This window comes from Muscardinus avellanarius (genome assembly GCF_963383645.1).
Source record: "Muscardinus avellanarius genome assembly, chromosome: 17".
NCBI classification, from domain to species: Eukaryota; Metazoa; Chordata; class Mammalia; order Rodentia; family Gliridae; genus Muscardinus; species Muscardinus avellanarius.
In genome coordinates, this window is record NC_137803.1 from 64,480,704 (window position 1) to 64,496,431 (window position 15,728).

The 15,728-nt window shown below is 45.7% G+C and overlaps 1 protein-coding gene across 1 annotated transcript in view; it reads left to right on the forward strand.

Annotated features, from left to right (window-relative positions):
• Nucleotides 1-15,728, forward strand: part of AFG3L2 (AFG3 like matrix AAA peptidase subunit 2) — a gene marked incomplete at both ends in the record, with an annotated part of 49,640 nt that overhangs the window by 2,236 nt on the left and 31,676 nt on the right. The window contains 5 exons of the mRNA XM_080714742.1: nucleotides 4,101-4,200; nucleotides 4,765-4,842; nucleotides 9,322-9,428; nucleotides 9,565-9,717; nucleotides 14,424-14,498. Coding sequence (XP_080570868.1) covers nucleotides 4,101-4,200; nucleotides 4,765-4,842; nucleotides 9,322-9,428; nucleotides 9,565-9,717; nucleotides 14,424-14,498 — 513 coding nt within the window. The remainder of the gene's footprint in view (nucleotides 1-4,100; nucleotides 4,201-4,764; nucleotides 4,843-9,321; nucleotides 9,429-9,564; nucleotides 9,718-14,423; nucleotides 14,499-15,728) is intronic.

Below are 15,728 nucleotides of genomic sequence, written 5' to 3' on the forward strand. Positions count from 1 at the left end.
TCCTATGTTATTCCCTAGACAACACTGTAACAGCCTACGCAATGTTTGCATTGTATTAGGTATTGCGAATAATCTGGAGATGATACATAGAGGAGGTTGTGTATCAGTTTCCTATCAGCTACTATATATAAGAGCTGTAGATTTGGTATGTACTTAGAGGTTTTGTATTGTTGCAGTTATTGTGAGGTGTGAAACTGATTTGTTCCCAGGATTTTCTTCCTGTGCTCAAAGCTGTTTAGGGTAGGAACTGGTTCTGATTCCCCTGTTGACTAAGGCTTGGCGCTACCTGCCCCAAAGTAGCTGGTCAGAGCACAAGCATGATTTGTTGAGTTGTCTAACATGAATGACATTTTATTTATTTATTTATTTGCGGGTCTGGGAATGGAGCCCAGGGGTATTCGACCTCTGAGCTACACCCCTGCCCTATTTTTTATTCTTTATTTTGAAACCGGGTCTCACTGAGTTGCAGAGGGCCTCACTAAGTAGCTGAGGCTGGCCGCGAACCGCAATCCTCGGGTCTCAGCCTCCCAAATGCTGGGATTACAAGTGTGCGCCACCACACCCGGCATTTTATTTTAATCTATATCCTTACTGGGCTTAACACTGGAACTACTGTATTCACTTATGCTACATTCTTATTTATTACCATGTTTATTTTATGGGCTAAATGCTCCAACTGCTCAGGAGGGCCTGAAGCAACATAAGCCCTTATCCTCTCAGGCCAGCACTGGGGACAGCCACGTATGGGTCAGTGTTTCTGGCCGGTTCTGCAGTGTAGGATTGTATATTTATTGAAGTCAGATCAGCTATTTTTTTTTTTTTTTCCGTACTGGGGTTCGTGGAAACCCTTCTACCTCCGGGCTACACTCCCAGACCTATTTTATACTTTTTATTTGGAAACAGGGTCTCCTAAGCCAGCGCGGATGGCTTCGAACCTGAGGGATCCTCCTGTTTCCACCTCCCAAGCGTGGGTATTACAAGCGTGTGCCACCATGCCCGGCCTCAGCCTGATTTTTTTATTCTCTATTTTGAAGCAGGGTCTCACTGAGTTGCAGAGGGCCTCACTAAGTAGCTGAGGCTAACCACAAACCGCGATCCTCCTGTCTCAGCCTTCAGAATGCTGGGATTACAAGCATGTTCCACCATGCCAGGCTAGCTCTCTTTTTTGTTGTTTGTTTTGTTTTGGTACTGGGGGGTGGAACCCAGGGGCTTTCTATCTCCGGGCTACACCCCCAACCCTATTTTATAACTTATTTGGAAATGGTCTCACTAAGTTGCTGAGAGCTTCACTAAGTAACTGAGGCTGGCTTCGAACCTGTGTAGTCCTCCTGTCTCAGCCTCCTAAGCGCTGGGATTACCACGCCCAGCTAGCTCATTTATTTTAATTGGCACTTTTATTCACATACCATAAAATTCAATTTTTTGGGGGGGTGTGGTGCTGGGGATTGAACTCAAGGACATTCTGCTTCCAAGCTATACCCCCAGCCCTATTTTATTTTTTATTTTTTGGTGGTACTGGGGGTGGAACCCAGAGGCTTTCTACCTCCGGGCTATACTCCCAGACCTGTTTTATATTTTATTTGGAAACAGGGTCTCACTAAGTTGCTGAGAGCCTCACTAAGTAGCTGAGGCTGGCTTCGAACCTGTGCAATCGATCCTCCTGTCTCAGCCTCCCAAGCGCAGGGATTACCGGCGTGCGCTGCCACGCCCGGCTTCCCAGCCCTATTTTATATTTTATTTGGAAACAAGATATCACTAAATTATTGACTCTGGCCTCGAATCTGTGATAGTCCTGTTTCATCCTCCCAAATACTGGGATTATAGCCGTGAGCCACGGTGACCAGCTGAAATTCATCACCTTATTTAAAGTGCGTTTCAGTCAGGTGTGGGTCCACACTTGTAATCACAGTACTTGGAAGACTAAGACAGGAGGATCACAGGTTCAAGGCCAGCCTCAGCAACTTACTGAGGCCCTTACCCTGTTTCAAAATAAGAAATAAAATGGACCTGGGGGTGTAGCTCAGAGGTAGAATGCCCGAGTTCAATCTCAGTACCACACACAAATCATTAGTGTGAGATTCAGTGGTTGTGTAGTATTGTACTACCATTACTACTATCCCTAATTCTACAACATTTTTATCACTCCAAAAACCACTCTGTAGCCATTAACAGTCACTTCCAGTTTTACCCTAACCACCTCCTTGGCCCTAGACAACTCCTGGTCCGTTCACCATGCATATTTCTAATCTGGAACTTCATATAGTGTCAGTACTTCACTGCTTCTAGTGAGTGAGTGATATTCTGGATGGACACGCTGCTTTTTATTTGTTACTGGGTGGTAGACATTTGAGTGGGGACGCACCCGGGGCATTTCACCTCTGCGCCGCACCACGCCCGGCCTGCCCACTTCTATTTAAAAACGTCCCCGCCCCAGAAATCTGTCAGGAATTTCCACTCTGCAAAAGTGTGGGATTACTTAAACTTTCTCATGGCCAGATGTGGGTGTATTCCCTCAGTGCCTCTTATCATTGATTGCTTTTAGCTGAGAACTTCTTTTATCTGTTTGTTATATTTTTATTTACCTGGACTGTGTTTACAAACAGCTTTTTAGCAACATGTTATATAAAGTAGAGGTGCATCTTGTAATGGGACTTATACAACCATGGTTCCTACCAGGATGACAACTGGTATCAGTGTGCTTGTGTGTGTGTCTGTGTCTCTGTCTGTCTGTCTATGCGCACCTGCACTACTAGAGATTAAAGCCAGGGGCATTCTACCTCTGAACTACAACCCTGGTCCTATATGATTTTTTATTTTGAAACAGTGTCTCACTGGGCGTGTTGGCGCACTTGTAATCCCAGCATTCAGGAAGCGGAGATCTCAGTTCATGGACAGCCTCAATTACTTAGGCCCTCCACAACTTAGTGAGTCCCTGTTTCAAACTAAAGAATAAAAGATAGGGAAGTGGGTGTAGCTCGGGAGTCAAATGCCCCTGGGTCTCATCCCCAGACTTGCAAAAAACAAACAGAAAAAGACTCACTAAGTTACTGAGGCTGGTTTCGAACCCGGGATCCTCCTGTCCCAACCTCCCAAGTACTAGGATTACAGGCATGGGCTACCATGCCCAGCTATACGGAATATCTTTAGCAAATGTTGCTAGTGTAAAGATTATCAGTGGTGTTGGGCCATTACTTCTTACTGAATCAAGGTAAGTTTAGTATTATCTTTGCAAGCAGCACAGGTATGTAATTGCGGGTGAATACCTTGCAGTCACGGTGGAATTGGAATTCGGAGTGACTCCAGTGGCCCATGTTATCGGCCTCTTGGGTAGCGCTGCTGGGAGGAGGTGGGCCTGGTGGGGTGTCCTGGGGTGGTGGGGGCCCTTGAGTGGGTGGTAGCTCCTGGCTCTGAAGGGATCTGCGCCTCCACACAATCCCACATGGCATGCTCCTTGCTCAGCTCCCGGAGCAGCGGAGACAGCAGATCACAGAGTGAAAAGCCCACAGCTGAGGTTAGGAGTAGATTCTTCTCTCTCTGTAAGTTGGCTGTTGGCTAGGCCATTGCGGTGACAGGAAGCTGACTGGCAGACGAGTCACCAGGAAGCAGCAGGTTCTCTGTCAGTCTCTTGAATGCTGTAGTTAGGTGAACGTTGTTTTCAGATAATTAGAAATGGGCTGCAATCCTAACTATCCTAACTGTGTCTGGTTGTGAAGTTTTCTTGTCTCCTGCTTCTGTGAGAGTAGAGTGGCCCAGTGCCAGAAGACCCTGGCCTTTCTGAAAGGAGCGCTACCATGCGTGTACCACCTGTGAAAGGGAGAGACCGCTCGTCTACTTTGCAATATTAGGAGATGAAGTTCTTTCACTTTTTTGGGGGGGCGGGTCTGGGGATGGGACCCAGGGGCATTCAACCTCCTACACCCACAGCCCTTTTTTTAGTTCTTGTTTTGAAACAGGGTCTCACTAAGTGTCTGAGCCCGATGGCCAACCCGATCCTCCCGTCTCAGCCTCCTGAATACTGGGTGACAAGCCTGCCCTCTACGCTCTTTCCCATTTTTTGTCTTCATGTAATCCTCACGCTTCATTTTTACGTTGTGTTACAGCTTTATCGATATGCTACCTCTCCAGCAACAAGCAGCAGAAAGTCTCTGCTGACAGATGTCATTGCTGCTTATCAGAAATTCTGTTCTCGACCACCCAAAGGTAATGCTCAGCGACTGTGTTCTCTGGTCGGTGTGTCCTCGGCAGGCCTTTCCTGATAGCGTGCGCACAGGCTCAACTGAGGCTGGTCTTCTCTTCACTGCAGTGTATGTCAGCTTCATGGAACACTCTTGTATATGAGGAAATTGGCAGCAGGAGCCTGTTTCTTAACGTCTCTGAGCTGAGAACTCTATTACTTAGAGTCTAATGTACTTCCACACAAAAACTTTACTCTTTAAGCCAGGCACGGTGGTGCATGCTTGTAATCCCCGCGCTTGGGAGGCTGAGACAGGAGGATCGCGCAGGTTCGAAGCCAGCCTTAGCTACTTAGTGAGGCTCTCAGCAACTTAGTGAGACCCTGTTTCCAAATAAAATATAAAGTAGGTCTGGGGGTATAGCCCGGAGGTAGAAAGCCTCTGAGTTCCACCTCTAGTACCACACACACACACAAAAAAAACTTTTTAGATTATGCTTTTTAATGTGTCAGCCTGTTGAAAACAACATATATACACAAAAGCTTGTGAATTTTAGTTTGTTGAAATATAATCATCTTTTTTTTCCTAACAGGATTTGAAAAATACTTTCCTAATGGGAAAAATGGGAAAAAAGCTAGTGAATCTAAAGAAGTTACAGGAGAACAAAAAGGTACCTTCAAAACGCTTCTGTTTGCCTTTTTGCTTCCCCCAGCTGACCTTCTCTGGCTGAGCAGAGATACAATTCCGCCCTGAAGGCAGAGCCACCAGCCCATCGGCACTGGCCCTTCCCTTTCACTTGGCTTCTGTTGTTTTCCTTTCATTTTTCAAACCTAACTTAAGGTCGCCTTAGAGATATTGACTGAGATAGAATTCAATCATAATTTAAACCATTGAGGAAAGACTTAGAAACCTAATACCTAATACAAGCCGGGCGTGGGGGCGCACACTTGTAATCCCAGCATTTGGGAGGCTGAGACAGGAGGATTGTGGTTTATGGACAGCCTCACCTACCTAGGCCCTTTGCAACTCAGTGAGACCCTGTTTCTTTTTTTTTTTTTTTTTTGGTGGTACTGGGGGAACCCAGGGACTTTCCACCTCCGGCCTACACTCCCAGACCTATTTTTTATATTTTATATGGAAATACGGTCTCAAACCAGCTGAGGCTGGCTTCGAACCTGCGCGGTCCTCCTGTCTCAGCCTACCAAGCGCGGGGATTACAAGCGTGCGCCACCATGCCCGGCCGAGACCCTGTTTCAAAATAAAAAATAGGGCTGGGGTGTAGCTTGGAGGTAGAATGCCCCTGGGATCCATCCCCGATACTCAAAAAAATAAAATGAAATAAAATAGGGCAGGGATATAGTTCAGAGGTAGAATGGCTGTGGGTTCCATCTCCAGTACTACTAAAGAAAAACCTAATACTTAAAATTTATTTGAGACATACTTTAGTACAGTGAAGTTTTTTTATTCATTTTTTTTTTTTTTTTTGTGGGTCTGGGGGTGGAACCCAGGGGCATTTGACCTCCGAGCTACACCCCCTGCCCTATTTTTTATTATTTATTTTGAAACCGGGTCTCACTGAGTTGCAGAGGGCCTCACTAAGTAGCTGAGGCTGTCCGCGAACCGCGATCCTCCAGGTCTCAGCCTCCCGAATGCTGGGATTACGAGCATGCGCCACCACGCCCGGCTTTTATTCATTTTCTTTGTGACACTGGGGATTGAACCCAGGGGCATTCTAACTCTGTACCTCTGAACTACATCCCTAGGATTTTTTTGTTTTTTTGTTTGTTTTGTTTTTGGTGGTACTGGAGATAGAACCCAGGGGATTTTCTACCTTCGGGCTATAAACTCCCAGACCTATTTTATACTTTATTTAGAAACAAGGTCTCACTGATTTTCGAGCCACACTAAGTAGCTGAGGCTGGCTTTGAACCTGAGCGATCCTCCTGTCTCAGCCTCCCAAGTGCTGAGATTACAAGCGTGCACCACCATACCCGGTCCTAGCTTTTTTTTTTTTTTTTTTTATTATTAAAACTTTCCTTTGTGGTACTAAGTATTGAACCCAAAGTCATCCTACCTCTGAGCGATACCCCCCCCCCCCAATCCTTTTTCCCTTTTTTTGTGTGTGGCACTACGATGGAACCCAGGGACATTCTACCTCCAAGCTACACTCACAGCTCTATTTTTTATTTTGAAACAGGGTCTCACTAAGTTGCAGAGGGACTACTTTTTACTTTTTTTAGACAGGGCCTTGCTAACTTGCTGAGACTGGCCTTGAACCTGCCACCCTCCCTCTGTACCCAGCTTAGTACAGTAGTTTATTTTGAGGCGGAGTACTGGGGATGGAACCCAGGGGTACCTTGGAGCTACACCCCCAATCTTATATTTTATTTTGAAATGGGATCTAAGTTGCAGAGGTCCTTCCTTACTAAGTAGCTGAGATTCGCTGCAAACCTGCACTCTCCTTGTCTCATCCTCCCAAGTACTGGGATTGCAAGTATACACCACCAGGCCTGGCTTACAGTGTTTTGTCTTTCTGTCTGTCTGTCTGTCTTTCTTTCTTTTTTTTATTTATTTTATTTTGCGGGTCTGGGGATGGAACCCAGGGGTATTCAACCTCCGAGATACACTCTACCCTATTTTTTATTCTTTATTTTGAAACGGTCTCACTAAGTTGCAGAGGGCCTCAGAAAGTAGCTGAGGCTGTCCGTGAACCATGATCCTCCAGTCTCAGCCTCCCAAATACTGGGATTACCAGCATGCGCCACCATGCCTGGCTTGGCTTACAGGGTTTTAAAATTGCTGATGGGGCAATATGTGAGCATAGAGCCTCCAGCTCCTGTTTCAGCACTGGCAGCAGGCACGTGTTGGCATTCAGCTGACTTCTTTGCTTTTTAGGTAGTGCAAGGAAAAATATGTCAGCCTTTGTGGGTTTGTTGGTGATGGTGTTGGCAGTCACCTGGGGCCTCTCAAATGCTAAGTAGATGCTCTACTACTGAACTACATTCCCTGCCCTTGCTGGTCGTGTGTGTGTGTGTGTGTGTGTGTGTGTGTGTGTGTGTGTGTGTGTGTGTGAGTGATTCTGGGAATTGAATCTAGGGACATTCTACCTTTGAGCTACACCCCAGCCCTGTTTTTTATTTTTTGTTGTTCCTTCCAAGTACTGGGATTACAAGTATGTGCCACCATGCCTGGCTCCAGCCTGTGTGTGTGTTTTACTGAAGATTAAATCCAGGGACATTCTACCTCTGAGCTACAACCCCAGCCCTATTTGATTTCTTGAAACAGTGTCTTGCTAAGTGTTAGTGGGCCTCACTAAATTGCCGAGGCTGACTGCGAACCTGCAGTCCTCCTGTCAGCCTCCCAAGTCCTGGGATTTCAATCGTGCACCACCACGCCTGGCTCCAGCCCTTGATTTTTAAATACACTTGGCACGTAGTTGGAGAGAGAGGTATATGCTCAAAGAACACCGAGGAGTGAGAGCAAGGCCAGGGACGGGACAAGGCACGCTGTGTGGGCTGACAATGGCTAGAGCACTTTTAACTTTGAATGGAGACTCAGAATTCACTTGGCTGGGTTTAAATACCACTCTTAATTCACCTGGCAGCAAGTCACTAGCAAGTAACTTTAACTCCAGTTTCTTCTTCTATGAAATGGATAGAGCCGGGCGTGGTGGGCACGCTTGTAATCCCAGCGCTTGGGAGGCTGAGACAGGAGGATCGCACAGGTTCAAAGCCAGCCTCAGCTACTAGTGAGGCTCTCAGCAACTTAGTGAGACCCTGTTTCTAATAAAATATAAAATAGCTCTGGGAGTATAGCCTGGAGGTAGAATGCCTCTGAGTTCCACCCCCAGAACCACAAAAAAAAGAAAAAAAGAAATAGATATAATAATAGAATATTTTACGGCTTTTTTGTTTTCTGGGTTTTTTGTTTTTTTTGTGTGTGTGGTGGTAGGGATTGAACCCAGGGACATTCTACCTCTGAGCTTTATCCCAGCTCTATCTTATTTAATTTAATTAATTAATTTATTTTTTGCAGGTTTGGGGATGGAACCCAGAGGCATTTGACCTCTGAGCTACACCCCCTGCCGTATTTTTTATTCTTTATTTTGAAACAGGATCTCACTGAGTTGCAGAGGGCCTCAGTAAGTAGCTGAGGCAGTCCGCGAACCACGATCCTCTGGTCTCAGCCTCCAGAATGCTGGGATTAAGTGTGTGCCACCACGCCCAGCTTTATTTATTTATTTATTTATTTTGGAAACAGAATCTCACTAAGTTGCTGAGAGCCTCACTCAGTAGCTGAGGCTGGCTTCAAATCTGTGCGATCTTCCTGTCTCAGCCTCCCAAGCGTGGGGATTACAGGCGTGTGCCACCACGCTCAGCCCAGACCTATTTTATTTTTTATTTTTGTTTGTTTATTTTTGCGGTACTGGGGATGGAACTGAGGGTCATTCTACCTCTGAGCTACACCCCCACTCCCATTATGTATTCTTTATTCTTTATTTTTATTTTTTTGGTGGTACTGGGGGTGGAATCCGGGGGCTTTTCTACCTCTGGGCTATACTCCCAGACCTATTTTATATTTCACTTGGAAACAGGGTCTCACTAAGTTGCTGAGAGCCTCACTCAGTAGCTGAGGCTGGCTTCGAACCTGTGCGATCCTCGTGTCTCAGCCTCCCAAGTGTGGGGATTACAAACATGCACCACCACACCCGGTTTGTATTCTTTATTTTGAAACAGGATCTAAGTTGCAGAAGGCCTCACTAAGCAGCTGTACTTGGATTACAAGCATTTGTCACCATGCCCAGCTCTTTATTTTGAAACAGTCTCACTAAATTGCGGAGGGCCTCACTAAGTTACCAAGGCTAGCTGAAAACCTGCAGTCCTCCTGTCTCAGGCTCCCAAGCACTGGGATTACAGGCCTGTGCCACCGCACCCACCCCTACTGGGTTATTGTGTGTACTCATGAGATGTGTTGGCCAAGGACTCTTGAGCCTCCCTGAGTGCTGATGCATTGCATTGGTGTCTTAGTGTTTTACATAGTAACTGATCATTTGACTCAATGCAGTGACCCTTTATTAAAGTTGTGTGGAAACCTTGTTGATGCTACGAAACTCTGCAGTGCTGCTGTGTGTGCTCTTTTTCTGTGACAGAGGCAAAAACAGCTGGCACCCCACGCTCTTCTGGAGGAGGTGGAAGTGGCGGAGGGAAACGCCGGGGCAAGAAAGATGATTCCCACTGGTGGTCCAGGTTCCAGAAGGTTCGATTCCTAACCATGTGCTAATGTTGGAGCTTTGCTGGTGGCCCCGGGACAGGTCGGGAAGGCTCTGTGTCTCAGATGTGCAGATCATGCTGTGGGACTTCACTTTCACAGAAAGGGTCTCCCTCTTGCCTAGGGCGACTTCCCCTGGGACGACAAGGACTTCCGAATGTACTTCATGTGGACGACTCTGTTTTGGGGTGGAGTCGTGTTCTACTTCCTATTCAGGAGCTCCGGAAGAGAAATCACTTGGAAGGATTTCGTCAATAATTACCTTTCTAAAGGAGTAGTAAGTATTGTATGGAGTTGGTGGCTGTAGTGGTTCAAAATGTGAAATTCAGTCGATTTGACCGAGAAAGTGATAGCAAGTTAGCTTAGCCAGGCTTAGCCATTGCCATCCGTCCGTCCATCCTTCCTTCCTTCCTTCCTTTTTTTTTTTTTTTTTTTTTTGTGGTTGAACCCTGGGACATTCTACTTCCAAGCTATATCCCCAGCCCTATTCTTTATTCCTTTTTTTGTATGTGTGGTACTGAGGAATTGAACCAGGGGCATTCTATCTCCGAGCTATACCTCAGCCCTATTTTTTTTTTTTTCTTTATTTTGAAACAGGGTCTCACTGAGTTGCAAAGGGCCTTACTGAGTAGCTGATCCTCAAACTTGTGATCTTCCTGTCTCAGCCTCCCAAATGCTGGGATCACAAGCTGCGCCACCACACCCGGCCCACACTGGTTTTTTTTTTGGGGGGGGGTACTGGAGATGGAGGTGGAACCCAGGGGCTTTCTACCTCCGGGCTATACTCTCAGACCTATTTTATACTTTGTTTGGAAACAGGGTCTCTCTAAGTTGCTGAAAGTCTCACTGAGTAGCTGAGGCTGGCTTCGAACCTGTGCGATCCTCCTGTCTCAAACTCCCAAGTACTGGGATTACAAGCGTGTGGCACCATGCCTGGCCCACTCTGAGTGTTTTTTTGTTGTTGTTGTTTTGTTTTGTTTTGTTTTTGTTTTTGGTGATACTGGGGTTCCTGGAAACCCTTCTATCTCTGGGTTACACTCCCAGACCTATTTTATATTTTATTTGGAAACAGGGTCTTTTAAGCCAGCTAGGCTGGCTTCGAACCAGCGCGATCCTCCTATCTCTGCCTCCCAAGCGCGGGGATGACGAGTGTGCACCACCACGCCCGGCCCACGCTGGGTTTTTACAGAGCTGAAAAGTGCTGTAGTCAAGACCCCTTTCTGACCCGCCTTTCCCAGATTTACCAAGAGCCTCTTGTTTCACATTACACCAAACTCCTTTGGAAGCGCGGCTTCCAGCTTGCTCCTGGCTGTCCTCTGCTGCTCCGTGCCTCTCTGTGCCTTGGCGGCCTTTCTTCTGGCTGTCCGGGCGGCCTCTGGCAGCCTTGATGCCTCTACTGCTCCTTATCTCCTGGCTGGAGGTGGGCTCCAGGAGGCCCGGAGGGCGGGTGGACTTGAGCGGGCCCGCCTGGTGGGGAGCTATGTTACTACCTGCTGGGTGTCTGCCCAGGTAAGACCATGCTTTATATATTTCATAAGCCAGCGATGAGGAGGCACATATTGTTTTATGTACTGCCAAGAAAAATTTAACAAGCCATCAGTGAGACTTCAACACAACACACTATCAGTTTTTGTAAAGTACTAAATTCTCTCTTTTTGTGTTGTGTGTGTGTATGTGTGTGGTCCTAGGATAGAACCCAGGGGCATTTTACTTTAGAGCTGTACTCCCTCCCCACTTTTATTTTATTTTGAAATAGGGCCTCACTTAAGTTTCTGAGGCTGGCTCTGAACCTATGATCCTCCTGTGTCAGCCTCCCAAGTTCTGGGGTTGTAAGTGTGGGCCCTCACGCCTGGCTTAGATCCAAATTTCTGAGGTATTAAAATATGCAAAGCATATGTCTGGAGTTGGAGAATGTAGTGTGAGAGGACCGGCATTGGGTTTGCTATGACCTTCAGGAAGTTGCTTAACCTCTTTCTGTTAATTCCCCTAAGTGACATAGATAAAGAGGCAGTATGGAACCCTGAGCTGCTTCTGAGGACTGTGCAGGGGCGGGGATGACAGTAGTTTGCTCTCTCTGTGGCTGCGGTACAGACCCAGCAAACATAGGTGGTCAAGCACCATTGCTCCAGTGGGACTGTGCAGTGGCTCTGGCTGGCCTCAGACCTGTGAACTGTCCTGTCGTCGACTCCCAAGTTCTGCAGTTACAGGCCTGCGCCTCTATGCCTGGCTGACTGTTAAGACCAAGATTATCTAGGTCAAATTCATGTTGAGTCAGATGAAAGATGTGCTTAACTGTAAAAGAACACAAATGAAGAGGACAGAAAAAGAAAAGTCAAGGCAGGCTTGTCTTCCTAGTGAAGTCAAGCAGATTAAACCATGCAGGCCTCCGGCACATGCCCATGGTCCAGTGACTGGGAGGCTGAACTGAGGCAGGGGGATGCCACGTTGGAGGCTGGTCTCAGCAACCTAGAGAGACCACATCTCATAATAAAATTAAGGCCGGGTGTTGTGGTGCAGGACTGTAACCCCAGGACTCTGGAGGCTGAGACTAGAGGATTGTGTGTTAAGAGTACAGTGGTGAGACTCTCGGCAACCTTTTTATTTTCAAAATAAAAAAGGGCTGATATTTAGCTCAGAGGTAGAATTCCCTGAGTTCAATCTCTAGTACCACAGGAAAAAATAAAATAAAAAGAGCTGGCATGTAACCCACGCCTGGATTTCATCCCTAATACCATAAAAGAAAGAAAATGAGTGAAAAACCCAAAAATTAAAAAAAGAACCTGAAAAACCAAATGACTACAATTATTAATAAAGGTAACACCCAGCACTGATAGCTTACTTGAAATAGGCAGTCTGCGGTAGATTTGGCAATATATAAGAGTTTTACATCTTCACGTAGGGCCGGGCGTGTGGGCACTCTTGTGAATCCACGCTTGGAGGCGGAGACAGGAGGATCGCACAGGTTCGAAGCCAGCCTCAGCTACTTGGTGAGGCTCTCAGCAACTCAGTGAGACCCTGTTTCAAATAAAGTATAAAATAGGTCTTTACTACCCAGAGGTAGTAAAGAGCCCCTGGGTTCCACCCTCAGTACCACAAAAATAAAAAGTAAATCCTCACCTCCCTTTGACCCACTTCAGTGTTTAACCATAAGATAGATTCATAGGGGGATAAAGGAGGAAACCAAGTAAATGTCCAGTAAGAGGAAAGGTTAAATAATTGTACTAAAACAATCTATTTCTCTTCTGTGTCTTAGTCAGGGTCACAGAACTGAATAATGATAATTATAAAGGGTAATTTGCTTTTTATTTTAAACATACATTTCACCTTTGAAACAAGTAGTTCTTCCTTTCAGATACATGCTTTGTTTGTTTGTTTGTTTGTTTGTTTGTTTGTTTGTGATACTGGAGTTGGAACCCTTCTACCTCCAGGCTATACTCCCAGACCTATTTTTATATTTTATTTGGAAACAGGGTCTCTTAGGCCAGTGAGGCTGGCTTCGAACCTGCGCGATCCTCCTGTCATCGCCTCCCAAGCGCGGGGATTACAAGCGTGCACCACCACGCTCGGCTCAAATATGTACTTTTTTAATTTATTTTTTATTTTTTGTTTTTGGTTGTACTGGGGTTCCTGGAAACCCTTCTACCTCCGGGCTACACTCCCAGACCTATTTTTACATTTTTTAAATTTGGAAACAGGGTCTCCTAAGCCAGCGCGATCCTCCTGTCTCTGCCTCCCAAGCGTGGGGATTACAAGCGTGCGCCACCACGCCCGGCCTCAAATACGTACTTTTTTTAAAAAACTATTTTACCTGTGGTTCTGGGGATTGAATCATTCTACTTCTGAGCTATTTTTTAGTTTTTTTAAATTTTGAAATAGGATCTCACTAGGTTTGATGAGAGTCTCACTACTTGCTGAGGCTGTCCTTGAACCTGCAGTCTTCGTGCCTCAGCCCCCCAAGTACAAGGGTTACAGGAGTATGCCACCAAGCCTGGCTGAGGCACTGTCAAAATACAAAATAAAGTAGGGCTGGGGGCATAGCTCAGGAGTAGAATGCCCCTGGTCCAGTCCCTGTACTACAGTAAACCAACAAAGCAGGCTGCCTTGAATGTGTCATTTAGGCTGGCACAAGTGTCAGGATGGGCTCCAGGGATTCAGCCTCTGGTGTCACCTCAGGAGCCTCTCGGCAGGAGAGGAGGTATCTTCCCAGATTTGGTATTCCTTTTTTTTTTTTTTTCAGTACTCAAGATGGAACCCAGAGACATTGTACTTCCTAGTGACATCCAGCCCTACTTTAAGTAAGCTTAAAAGAATATCTAGCCAGGCATGAATGTGTATACTTGTAATCCCAGTATTTGGGAGGCTGAGACAGGAGGATCCAGATTCATGGCCAGCCTCAGCTCCTTAGTGAGGCCCTCTACAACCCAGTGAGATTTTGTTTCAAAATAAAGAGTAAAGCTGAGCATGGTGGCACATGCTTGTAATCCTAGCATTTGGGAGGCTGAGACAGGAGGATCGTGGTTTGCAGACAGCCTCAGCTACTTAGTGAGGCCCTCTGCAACTTAGTGAGACCCTGATTCAAAATAAAGAATAAAAAATGGGTCTGGGGGTGTAACTTAATGATAGAATCTCCCTGGGTTCGCCGGGCGTGGTGGCTCACGCTTGTAATCCCTGCGCTTGGGAGGTGGAGACAGGAGGATTGCGCAGGTTTGAAGCCAGCAGCGCTGGCTTAAGAGACCCTGTTTCCACATTAAAAAAAAAAGTATGAAATAGGTCTGGTAGTGTAGCCCGTGGAAGTGTAGCCGGAGGTAGGAGGACTTCCAGGAACCCCAGTACCACCAAAAAAATAATAATAAAATAAATAAATAAATAGATAAATAATAGAATCTCCCTGGGTTCAATTCCCAGTACTGCAAAGGAAAAAAAGAATATCTAAAGTATTTTCTATAAGTTTACATTTGAATATCTAACTTTTTCTATTTCTAGGTAGACAGACTGGAAGTTGTCAACAAGCGTTTTGTTCGAGTGACTTTTACACCAGGAAAAACGCCAGTTGATGGGGTAAACCCTGTGTTCATTACTGTGACTTTGTTGCATATTAACTGTAAATATTTATACCTCCAAGCATCCCTGACATGACAGTGGAGAGGTTTCCACTGGGGCTGGATGTGTGACGTCCCTGACTGGTGAAAACATGTATATGCAGTATGTTTAGCGCTAGTGGAGCGGAGCGTGTTGTGTTTCGTAATCATTTTGGCTATACGTTTAGGAAACAGTGAATGAGCTTTTAGTGGTTTATAATAGACTGATTTTTTTTAAGATAGTTGTTTTGTTAGTGAAAATTTGTTCACATCTGAATTGCTTATGTCTTGACACAGTTTTTTCACATTAGTATAAATTAGTATAAAGCGTTTCTGATGAGCTTTCCCAGCCCTTTGTATTGTTGTATTATCTAGTGTTGTTTTTGCAGTATTGGGGAGTAAACCCAGGGGTATTCTACCTTTAAGCTATACCCCCATCCTATTTTTTATTCTTTTTTTTTTTTTTTTTTTCCAGTACCAGGGATGAAAACCCAGGACATTCTACCTCCGAGCTGCACCCTCAGCCTTATTTTTTATTCTTTATTTTGAAACAGGGTCTCACTGAGTGGCAGAGGGCTTCACTGAGTAGTTGAAGCTGGCTGCGAACCGCGATCCTCCTGTCTTAGCCTCCTGAATACTGAGATTAGAAGCATGCACCACCATGTCCAGCTCTTTATTTTATTTTATTTATTTTTTGTGGTACTGGGGGTAGAACCCAGGAGCTTTCTTATCTCCAGGCTATACTCCCAGACCAATTTTTTTAATATATTTTATTTGGAAACAGGGTCTCACTAAGTTGCTGAGAGCCTCACTAAGTAGCTGAGGCTGGCTTCAAACCTGTGCAATCCTCCTGTCTCAGCCTCCCAAGCGTGGGGATTACAAGTGTGCTCCACCATGCCCAGCTCTTTATTTTTATTTTGAAACAGGGTCTTGCTAGGTTGCTAAGAGTCTAGCTAAACTGCTGACCTGTCCTCAAATGTGAGCCCCTCCGATGATGGTCTTCCAGGCACTGGGATTATAGGCATGCACCACCATGTCTGGCTGCTTCTTTATCTTTCTTTACAAAGAGAATGAAAGTAGCACTTGTTGCAGCCACAAGCGTAAATGAGGTAGAATGCCCCAGGTTCACTCCCCAGGACCAAAAATAAAGAAATTAATTAATTAAATGGGGTTAACACTTGCGAAATTAATACTTGGAAATACTTGTAGT